Source organism: Phalaenopsis equestris, unplaced genomic scaffold, assembly GCF_001263595.1.
Source record: "Phalaenopsis equestris unplaced genomic scaffold, ASM126359v1 Scaffold000232, whole genome shotgun sequence".
NCBI classification, from domain to species: domain Eukaryota; kingdom Viridiplantae; phylum Streptophyta; class Magnoliopsida; order Asparagales; family Orchidaceae; genus Phalaenopsis; species Phalaenopsis equestris.
In genome coordinates this window covers 460,934-472,883 of record NW_018164674.1, presented here as the reverse complement: position 1 = coordinate 472,883, position 11,950 = coordinate 460,934, and the positions used below count along the sequence as shown (strand labels likewise).

Genomic DNA, 11,950 nt, shown 5'->3' with positions numbered 1-11,950 from the left:
GTGACTTCCAAGCACAATATTTGATAATTGATTCACCCTATAACAACAACAACAACAGGCCTTTATCCCATTAAGTGGGGTCGGCTACATGAATCCTTTTCTTAATTATGAATCCTTGTCTTTAAGATTCAGTGTTTTTGAAATCATGCTAATTTATTTTTAAAATAAAACATAAAAAACAGACAAAAATGCATTAAAAAATACAAGTGATCCCAAACAAGCCATTGAGGGTTGTTTGGTTGCAAGATTTAGCTTAAGATTTAGCTATGATGTAAGCTAAATCTTCCCAAACAATGAATCTCTATTGTCCCTTGATTTTGATTCTCGAGTGAAGCCATCATGGCCTTTCTTATTCTTATAGTAAGACTAACATAATTTTAAATTTAATGTCATGCATCATTTACCCTAATCTAATTTATTTTAGTCTTATAGTAAGACACATTGATGACTACTTTGCATGGCTTTATATATGAATTTAATATATAAATATCTTAGTTGCTACTTCTTTTGTATCAGATCATGAAGCACGATCCAATCGGATCCATCTCAAGCGGTGATTCGGACTTTGATGTTGATTATTACGATGATGATTTTGATGATGTTGATAATTCCGCTGGCTTGCTTAATGTTGATGTATGGAGTGATCATGAATTCAGTTATACCGAATCTACTGATGAGAGTATAGACGACTACGATGATGATGACGACGACGACGACGATGATGATGATGATGTTGTTGATGATGACCTTAATGATGATGTTATAAATGGTTTATGTGCTACTAGATGATGGTATAGAGTCTACTTATGTGATTTATTACTATCAAATAACACATTTGTCCAAAGCCAATGCAAAATGAAGGTTATGAATCCCATTGGGAGCAGTGTAAATGTGGAGCGAGTTATTTTTTTTAAATTACGCAATTTTTCTTGTATTATTTTTTTTTGTAGAATTTACTTGCAGAGCACCTGAAACATAACTATTTACAAATCAAGCTCCCTCTATCATTCTTTTTTCAAATTCTCGCTCAAATAAGAAAATCATGATAAAACCCTAACTCATGTTTTTCATTTTTATCAAATTCTCAATGGTATGATTGTGGCATGTGAAAATATATCGATTCTGTATTTCAAAAAAATACCTTGATGAGTAATTTGTAAATATCAATATTTTAAGGAGGTATGTATGTAGTTATCCCAAGAAAGAAATATTAAATTTTAGGGCATAATCTTGTTGGGCCCATACTCATTAAATATTTACTACACAAGTGATATATAGACAATTATGCTTGCATAATATATGAATAAAGTTTTTATAAATTTTTAATATACAATCTATGGTAAATAATCATGTAATTACATAATATCGAGTATATACAGGGGTAGATCCACGTGGGCTCCATGGGGGAATTGCCCCCTTCAAATTAAGATTTTTTTACTTATATTGGTGAGCAATTTAGTCTTTTGTGCCTCCTAAAATATCAAATTTATCCCTATTAAAATAACATTTTATCCTTCATTGCTCTAGTTTCTTAAAAAAGAGATTGGTTTCACCCCTGAGTATATCTAACATTCTTGAAATACTCTATTAAGAACTTCTAACCAATGTCTTTTTCACTAATGCATTTCTTATGTGTTTTAGAGTTTAAGGTATGTTTAGTCACAAACATGGTAAATAACTTGACGTTTTTGTAAATTTGATTATTTTATTTTTATGTGCAAAATTTTTCCTCCCTTGCCCATAATGAAGTTCGATGCTTTACTCCCATAAAGTGATTTTGTAGATATTTATGTGTATACATAAAAAAAACGAGCATAAATCTCAAAGAAAACGAACGACCAAGATAAAAAAGTCTTTTCTTGAGGTAAGCAATCAACCGACGATTCAAAGCAGAGCATGAAGCCGTGTTTCCAAACTCGAGATAAGTTCAAGCTTTGGAGATAGTTTCTCGCTCGGTAGCAACAAAACCGGCGAAAGTGAGGCGCAAATCACCTTGGCAACGAGTATCGTTGGATACCCCACATAGGCTGTGAGAAGATTCTAAGACCTTGTAAGATTGGGAGATCCGACCGAGGCAACAAACCAACCAGGTAAGCGAGACACTAGCCTTGCAAGACTTGAGCCAAATGGAGAATGAGTCACAGCTCACTCGACAAAAAAATAACCCCGCGTCTGGACCGAACAACCATCTCACAACCAACAATTCCGGTCAATTATGTCAAAAAGACACCAAGCCAGATCGCCATGCGCCCGATCACTTTGGCCGACCAACACGTACTTCAAATGAGATAAACACAACCTGAATTTACTGACTTCAAGCCAGCGGACCAACTAATTACTGTCAATGTTGAAATTCAAATTATAATACAAATATAACATAAAATCTATACAATCAATTAGAGCTTTAATAACATTAAGAATGATTTCTATAACAGTTGTCTCATTTCTGTAAACATGGTAAAAATATGAATAAACATTCCTCCCCCTCGATTCTCTCTACAAAAATTTCTGACTTATTCTACTAATTGTTCATTCTCTCATTCATTCGACCTTAACTCTCGAGATGTGATTCAAAAAGGATAAATTATAATTCATCATTATGTGTGTGTAAATTTTAAAACTTTTACAAAGTGAAATACATCTATTTTTATATCTAGGTAAGGTGACAAACAATTAAAAATTAAAGTTTTAAGTTTTAGATATGTAAATATATATGAGTTGAGTATCATGTATGCAAATTATCTGGGACTTGACCTCAACATAGCGTTTGAGGTGTAATTTCCCTAATGATGTTATAAGTTTGAATTGCACATATTGCACTTTGGGCTCCCTTAATAAAAGTTAATTTGAAAAGTGGTCAGAGTTTGAAGTATTTTTTTATTTTATTTTATTTTAGGAATTTACATACATAATATATATATATATATATATATATATATATATATATATACATTTATACCACCTAAATGTTTCATATTTGCAAAATGGTGAATGTATGTGAAAATTAAAATTGCGGTGTTAGTTATGTAAATACAGAAGAAATAAGAATGGTAGGCAAATAACGGGAGAGCCGCTCAGCTTCGATGTCTCCGGTTTCCTCTTCTCCGATCGCTAATTCTCAATCGTATCCGAGCGCTGCGAGGCTCTCCGATTCCCTTTGCTATCCTCAGTACACAGCTTCTCTGAAATGTAATCTCTTCGTCCCCATTCCCTCCTTTTGCTTCTTTCCTATTTTGATCTTAGCCGTAGGGTTTTTTTCGCTTGAAACAACGGGTAAGCTTCCGATAGATTCTTTGAATGAGGTGTATTGGATCAGATTGGTGAGTTATGAGCTTGATAAAGAAATGAGGACGGAAGAATAGAAAGCGATTATGGATTGATGGTTGATCTTTAGACAGATTTCTTCTTAATCCATCTAACATGATTGAAAATCTTCTAAAAAAATGTTTTCTTATAACTACTGTACTGACCTAGTTATATGATGTTATTCTAACGGAATACTCAATTAACCTAAAAGAATATTCATTTAATGCATATAGGAAACATTCAATTTATCTGACAATCAGACTCATTTCTCATTTTAGGCTAGATCAGAATGTAATTCAACCCTAATGGTTGGATTTAAGTTAATTCTCTTATGAGATGGCTAGTCAAGTTTGATCCCTGTTGTATGCAAGAAAATTTGTGATGGTGGAGTGAAAGATTTAACATTTTAACTTTGCATATAAATAGATAAATGACAAGGACACAGGTGATAATAAAATTCTTATGTGGAAAATTTGGAAAGTAAAAGAACGACGGGGCTTAGCCCAGCTGAAGTTACTTACCATGTAGATGAGTTTACAAAGTCCACTCTTCCATATTGAAGAAAATGCGATTACAAAGTTGAGAATATTTGTTAGGTCTCTTGTGATTGCGGTAGAAGTAGTGACGAGTGAAGATGATGATCAAATGTTAACGGTTGGGTGATTATGATTAGGTGATAATGGTCGAGAGAGAACGATCGGGTTATGTGATTGAACGATAGTGTTTAGTTGATGACAGTTGTGGCGGCAACGGCTTAACATTATTCATCACGTAAAGCCCTAAAGCTCTTCAAATCTCCTAGCCTTCCTCAATTTCAAGTCCAAGTCTAGATTTTTCTCTCATTACCATATAGAGAATGTGGGTATATTTTTTTTAGTGGTATTTTGATTTTTGGTCAGAATCTATAAATGTTCTATTGGAAAGCCCATTTTGATTACTTTGATAAATTACTATTTATTCAACATTAAAGTGGCTTGATGATTTTAGAATTGAGTGATGTTAAGTTTGTTGGATTTCTTTTGTCGGGATGATTAGTTTGAGTATAAGAATTGAGGATTGTTTGACCCTTTAATTAATATCTCAAAATTTTAAATCACACTTAAAAGTGCTCAAGATATATATGGATTCAAATATGATCAAATCTTGTTGTTGGATTTATTACGTTTAGATATTTACTCTAACTATAAGTTTGTTTAAATAATAATTTGTATGATTTTGAATATAATTCCGAAAAATTTCCCATTCAAATACTGTATCGAAATTTTTTCTTTATTAAATGCATTATCTAATGTTGCATTTATTACAAAATTAATTATCTATTGCAAATTCATTTTAATATGAAGCAAATCATGTGAAATAAACATGACTTTTTTATCTTGCTGATTTCATAGCATATAATGATGAAATGGAAGCAAATTCACTAAAAAAAATGGCTTCTTTTTAAATTTATATTAGTTAAAGCTTCGTTGTTACAATGTACATGCATAGAATTTCAACTTAAGAAATACAATTGGTAGTTTTTTCATTTTTTTTTTCTTTTTTTGTCAACAAACAAAAATTCATTTCCTTACTCGCAAGAAGGGTTGCTACTTCGGTCATTAAGTTTTTGTTAATCATGACTTGCTTCAATGGAAGAAATATGACTTGCTTCAATGTTAGTCATGACTTGCTTCATGGCATCCTGCGATGGAAGAAATATTCAACTTTAATTAAAAATAGATAGATAGATGTTCTAATAACAACATTGGATATTGTAATTATTCATTTCACGATTCATAAAGATGGCTCTATTTTTTGTGTTTCATAAACTATGCATGTATCATTTACACAAAACTGAAAATGAAATGAAGCAGGGGAAAATATGAAACAAATATGGTATGAGTTACGCTAACTGAATTCCTTCAGATTGCATTCAACCAATTTGGAGTAGTTAGTTACCAAACGGATTCCATTCATAAATTTGTTATCTTTTTGCCTTAGGCATCTGCTTACTTATAATGAGAGACTTCTCCAATTAGGAATTTTAAAACAGGCATTTACATACATACCGCACAATTCTTATTGTAAATTTGAAAGTTTAGGTGTGAGATATGTAAAAACATAAGAATTGTGTGATATATATGTAAATGCTCATTTTGTTTATTGAAAAATATCCACAGAGGGCCCATGAAAGAATGTATTTAGGAAAAACATGTGAAGAATGTGTATGGTTTATGTATTTCATGTACAATTGTTTCCTTCCTGATTCAGAACACTGCTTTTGTTCGGATTTATAAATGTTTCCTTAAAAGATCTAAATTTGTACTTGTGTGTGAGTTTTTCGCCTGTCAAAGTTTGCTGATTTGTAGACGAAAACATGCAGGTCTGGAAGTTAACTACCAAGATAAAAGCAAATGTCAATTGCTATTTGATGATTACAAAGAATGCAAGAAGAAGGAGGTTCAATACTCTTTTGGATGACATTATTTAGAATGCTCAATATTTTTTTATATCCATCTTGCTTACAATTTTTTTTACTTTAGATTATACATTCATTTTTTATTTTTTAAAAATATTTTGGAAAGCTGAGTTCCCTTATACAGTCTTTAACATTGATTAGCTTGCATTGTAAGGCATTGCAACATTTGAATTTATTTTTTTGTTTATTTATTTTTTAATGGTTGTTCAAGGAGTATCATATTTATATAAATGCTTAAATTGAATATGTATGTTTGGAGGGAGACTCTCCCGATTTGACGAAAAATCTCTCTCTGTGATTGGGCAATTTGAGGACGTCACGATATCCAATCCACATCGTGAGTTTCTTGGTTTTATGATTTCGATCAAATAGTTCAACGGCTTCTTTTTCTCTTTATTGTTTAATGTCAAGGTTTAGTTACATTCCAGTGATGGGTAGAGTCTAGTGTTAGAGAAGGCTGATCTTATGCACCACAATTCTTCATGAAGGAAACCCTCTCAGCTCTAAGAAAAACTGTCGATAGTCTTCTTTAACTTCAACTTTATCATGTAAATATTGCCCTTCACATCTAAGAAACTGTAACAATGTGTTTTTAAGAAGATGTTGAATAGCATGATAGCATCAAATTTTTCTTTCTCTTTAATATTCACATTAGGATTTGTTTGATCTAAAAGAAGTTTGTTATAATCATCAAAATGCTTTTGTAGCGATGTGCTTTCATTTGTGCAAGTGCAAACTAGGTACTTCTTCAAATAGAGATGATTGGTGATTGGTTTTATCATATAGAAAAATTCCAACTTTTCCTAATGTCTTTTTAGCAATTTGATCAACTGTATTTCTAAGGATCTCATCTCGTAAACTAAGGACGGTCAAATCAAGACCTTTTTGACGCATTTTGTATTTCATTTGTGCCATTTTGTATTTCATTTGTGCCATTTAGGAAAATTTTTAGCTTTCATATCTTTGAGCAATAAAATGGCTCTCATCTTTAATTGTCATAATCATTATTCCTGTTAAATTTCTCGTTACAATATCTCGTATATTTAAATAGAGTAATACTTATTAATTGAAGCATAGCGTCGAATGTGATCAACAAAGGAAAATAGAGTTTGCATCACATATGATATCGAATGTTAGAACAATCATACAAATCAATTTGTGATTTGGTCAAGAATGACTTACATCCACAGGGCGAAAACGCAAAAATGATCCACCATCAAAATGTATGTAAGAGAACAAAATAAAAGGAGTGTCAAACATATATCAAATTCTCTTCACAATAAACTATTAAGGAGGAGTGAGAAACATCTCATCACAAATTTTGGAGGAATCTTTCTTAAGAAAAAGCTAAAGAGAAGATAGAAAAATTCCTCTTTTCTTAACAAATCTTCCAGAATAACTAAAACCCTAATCCCCTTGGAAGAGCTCTATTTCTCACCTTGAAAGCCCCTCATGTCACCTTTTGCATGCTTGATTGTTCGCTTCGTTCGTCGCTTTGCGACCTAGAGAGGCCGCCGAATAAGTAAAACTTAACAAACAGAGGGGCCAAGGACGAAAAATGTGAAATTGCAGTTGAAATTTGTCATAATTCTTACTAAAACTGCTATGTGGAAGGCCCTATTTCTTTATCAAGTTAGATAACAAAGAAATGAATTACCTTGCATGCTGATGTATGATTCATTGTTTCATAGACATCTCATATATTTTATGAAAATTTAGATACATACCACACAATTCTTATGTATTTACATATCTAATACACAAAATTTGATATTTACACTTATAATACCTTGGTGTCATAAACCAATGCATGAAAAAGGTGTATTTCGCTTTCTAAAAGGTGTTTTTGATGTGATGTTACAGTTTTGAGTGGTATGCATGTAAATATGAATGTTTAAGTGTTAGATATGTAAATTCATAAGAATTATGTGGTGTCTATGTAAGTACCCCTTATTTTTATAAATAGACATGCCTTGTTGTCTCAGCTCAATAGTTTGAAACTTTTGATTAAATGATTGTTTTCTTTTTCTGTAATATTCAACATTCATTCTTTTCACCAGTAACCTTATAATATTGTATAGCGTAGACATCTTAAGATTTTCGGCTTACTTTGGTTTCAATCTTCTACAAGCCAATATAAATAAAGGAAATTTAGATACCTACCAATCAATTTTTATGCATTTACATATCTAACACCTAGAGTTTGATATTTATAGTTATAAAACCATGGTGCTATAAACTTATGCATAAAAATAAGCATTTGACTTATAAAAAAAGTTAGGAAAAGTGGTATTTTCAATGTGATATTAAAGATTTGAGTGCTATGAATGTTAGTATTACACTTTAGGTGTTAGATATACATAATAATTGTATGGTATGCATATAAATGCCCCTATTTTCAATTCTCAAATGTCTATTTAAACATTTTATATGTGCATGTCGATATGATTTGACTTTGATATATGAAGTTTGAAATATTTTAGTGAAGCTATTCTAAAATGAACTGAAAAAAGCCTTGGCATAAGCATCCTGCCTTAATTTTTTTATTGGAAGATTTACATACATTCCACACAATGCTTATATTCTTACACATCCAACGCCCCAATTTACTTATTTATACTCATAACACTTTAGTGTCATAAACCCATGCATGGAAAGGTGTATCACTTTTAGAAATATACTGATGATCATAATTTTGATTAAAAGATTCGAGTGGCTTGCATATACATAATAATTGTTTAGATTTTAGATATGTAAATATATAAGGATTGTCTGGTATGTGTGTAAGTGGCCCATTCATTTGAGAAAATATTACGTCCGGTTTCTCAAACGTGCAGACGACGGCCTGAATCACACAATGACATATGTTTGATAGTGTGGTAAGATCCACGCCGTCGTCCGCACATCCATCGGCTAAACGTAGTATGTTCTCAGCTCATCAAATTCGTCTAAACGTAGTATGTTCTCAGCTCATCAAATTCCTCAATAACTATGCTAATGGGTTATAACTATCTTTTCAATGTTCACAGAGGGAGGCTCGGCTGGAACGCAATCGACACAGATCTTTCTTTCAGTGAAGTGAAGGTTAAGGAATTCATATGCGAGTATTGATTTTTATTTTATTTTATTTTATTTTGTTTTTTTTTTTTCAGATTAATATTGATATGGCATTTGTGCCTAAATTCAGGTCATCATGAAGAACTAATAATGGTGATCATCAACTTAAGGCCCTTTTAGATGTTGATATTTATGTAATAAGATTAAAATACTTTCATTACGACCCTCTTATGTAAAACAAAATTTCAGTTTAATTTAAAATTTAGTTTGACAACACATTTCAAACATTATTGACTACCATGTTTAGCTAAAATATTTTTGAGTTTACAAACAAATTTAATGAAAAAATTTACATTAACTAATTCTATAAATTATTTAAAAACTTTAGCGCGGTAGTGTTTGTTGCTAGGGGTGTAAACGAGATGAACACGAGCGAGCCTAGGCTCAGCTGGTGTTCGGCTCGTTTATATTTCGAGCTCAAAAAGTGTGTTCGTGTTCTGCTCGTTTGCTTAGCGAGGCCAAACAAGAGTCGGCCAAACAAGAGTCGTTTAGCGAGGCCAAACAAGAGTCGTTCACGAACAAAGAGTCGTTTTGACAACCGTAATCAAGTAGCCATGAGATGTTAAGGATTGGTGCAAGATTTAAACATTCATTTGAATCTAATTTAATAATTTTTATTCTATTGTTTTCATTAATACTTTTAATTGATTATAAATCTTTGTAACCTTTTGGTCAATTAAATTTTTTAAAAATACTACTCATCAAATATATATATATATAATTGATTAGTAATATTTCAAGCCAAAACAAACCGAAAACAAACGAACAAATATTTATTCGTATTGTTTATATTCGGCTCATTGACTTAGTGAATCAGCCGAACACAAGCTTCTTAACGAGCCAAACACAAGTTGTTTGCGAACAACGAGCCATTTTGACAACCCTATTTATTGCAAGAAATTTATAATTTCAATTATTAGCATTTACATAGATGCCGTCCAAATCTTATGTATTTACATACTTAATACCCAAGCTTTTAACCTTTTATGTTTAGGCCTTATAAATCTTTCATATCACATAAAGATAACCCCATTTTAATTTAAAAAAATAATAAGAAGAAACATCTTTTCATGCATAAGAAGGCATATACGCAAAAATCTTCCTTTTAATAAATCACTCTACCTATACTTGTCAACCATCTTCATTTACTAACTGCAATGTTAAAATTACTTTCACAGCATAAAATAAAAGCTAACATTCATGGAGAGAAATGCAACCAATTTTATCAATAAATTAATTGACTGATTAATTCATATTATAGCACAGGAAAAAATCAAGGAAAATTTACATATACAGCACACAATTCTTATGCATTTGCATAACACACCTAAACTTTCATATTTACCTGCCTATTCATGAAAAAGATATATTTCATTAGTAGTAATATTGCTTTTTCTTGTCATTAAAACTTGGGAGTAATTTAAATGCTATGCATGTAAATATGAAAATATAGCTGTGGCAAATGTAAAAATAAGAATTGTGTGCTATGTAATTAATTGCCTCAAAAATTTAATCAGAGAATATATAATCAAATAGAGTGCGTAAGTGGAAATATATATTAATATTTACATGTCTATTTATAACCCTTAAAAAAAAAGCTTTCCAACATGGAAATTTCTAGAAAGATGAGAACAATTCCTTAAATAGAATTGTGGTGGCGGCCTTAAACTCAAAGCAGGCAGAAAACTATCCCAAACAAACCCCAAAATCACCAGCCAATAAAATATTCATGTTTTATGGTTAACTAATGCATGAATCAACCAACTAAAACAACAAACATTATTAACATAAACCATCCTCTACATTTCATAGTCTCTCTCAACACCCTAACAGCAAAAACATTATCTGCTACATGCAGAACAATCTCCTTAATTTAAATATTACATATCACAAATGTTCAATAATAAATATTCAATAGGTACCACATGTGTTGGTGTGTAATAAAAAGGGAGTCTTTTTTTTTTCGACGCTCCCAAAATGAGAGTTATCGCAAAGCAATCGAATCAAATATCTTGACAACAACTTCCAAGATCTTTACCAATCAGACTAGTTGGAAACCAAGAGTATAGAGAAAGAGAGCGAGTAGAAATCTACTCATTCTCTCTCTATCTCTCTTTCTCTCTATCTCTTCATTTTTTTTTTTTCCTATTGTTACTCGATGACTAACACATTGAGTAACACCTATCGCCTTATTTTTTTTTTTTTAACTGATTGCTGATACAAATACCTCAGAAGTATGGCCGATAGCGCATTGGCCGCCGGAACCTCGGAGCTTTTCTGCATGGAAACAAAGCAAGTTGTCTTAGAAAATATAGGATAGACAACAGGGCAAAGCATTCATTTGATAAATGAAGATGAAAAAATAAATAAAATATGGGGCATTTACATAGATACCAACCAATTCCTACTTACATACATATCTAATACCTAAACTTTGCCGTTTTGCATGTATACAACCCAAATCTTTCACATCACATAAAAAAATTACAAAGTTTAACTTCTAAGAAAGTGGAATATGTAAAAATTGAAGTTTGGGTGTTAGACATGTAAATACGTAGAAATTGAGTGGTATGTATGTAAATCTTCAAAATAATGTTCATCTGCATGGTTTCCTTCATTTGATACATACCATGAAGCATGTGAGAAAGGTCTCAAAGAATGAGGAAAAGATTTTGTTTAGTGTGATTAAGGGTCTGTTTTGGTTCGCGTGTTTCATCAGTTTATCCGAAAATGCGTTTGGGTTTTTACACTAAACACAGGCCGCAGGTCAACCCCTTACGGCCGGCCCGCGAGCCACGTTTCAGGATAAGCAGCTTATCCTGAAACGCACAAGCTGTCCCAAACAGAGCCTAAATGCGCTGCAACAAATGTGCTGCAACATGACCGCCTAATGCCCAAAACACGAGAAGCTTACTTGAGCAAAATAAAAAAATAATAATAAAAAAAACTAATTATAATTGTGAGAAAATGTTTTTTGGTGCTTGATACGATAATCAATATACTAAAATAAAATCTAAAAATGCAGCAGGAAATTTAGCAGATTATTACTAGCCAATTAGTAACAAATCA

The 11,950-nt window shown here is 31.7% G+C and overlaps 3 protein-coding genes across 5 annotated transcripts in view; 2 read left to right on the top strand and 1 right to left on the bottom strand.

Annotated features, from left to right (window-relative positions):
* Positions 1 to 789, top strand: part of LOC110023816 (trishanku-like) — a 4,109-nt gene extending 3,320 nt beyond the window's left edge. Inside the window, exon 2 of the mRNA XM_020723420.1 lies at positions 517 to 789. Within this exon, the coding sequence (XP_020579079.1) occupies positions 517 to 789 (273 nt within the window). The remainder of the gene's footprint in view (positions 1 to 516) is intronic.
* Positions 790 to 3,009: 2,220 nt separating this feature from the next.
* On the top strand, positions 3,010 to 9,091 carry LOC110023828 (cytochrome c oxidase-assembly factor COX23, mitochondrial). 3 transcript variants are annotated; one of them, XM_020723436.1, is made up of 4 exons: positions 3,010 to 3,189; positions 5,669 to 5,745; positions 8,794 to 8,864; positions 8,952 to 9,091. In XM_020723436.1, the coding sequence occupies exons 1-3, from the start codon at positions 3,084 to 3,086 to the stop codon at positions 8,839 to 8,841; spliced, it is 231 nt and encodes a 76-aa protein (XP_020579095.1). In that variant the 5' UTR covers positions 3,010 to 3,083; the 3' UTR covers positions 8,842 to 8,864; positions 8,952 to 9,091. The 3 variants fall into 3 exon arrangements, with proteins under 3 accessions (XP_020579095.1, XP_020579096.1, XP_020579094.1); XM_020723437.1 differs by having other exon boundaries at positions 8,794 to 8,868; XM_020723435.1 differs by having other exon boundaries at positions 3,011 to 3,189; positions 8,794 to 8,848.
* A 1,611-nt stretch (positions 9,092 to 10,702) lies between these two features.
* Positions 10,703 to 11,950, bottom strand: part of LOC110023827 (polyadenylate-binding protein 2-like) — a 6,310-nt gene continuing 5,062 nt past the window's right edge. The window contains exon 6 of the mRNA XM_020723433.1: positions 10,703 to 11,158. Coding sequence (XP_020579092.1) covers positions 11,110 to 11,158 — 49 coding nt within the window. The 3' untranslated portion in view covers positions 10,703 to 11,109. The remainder of the gene's footprint in view (positions 11,159 to 11,950) is intronic.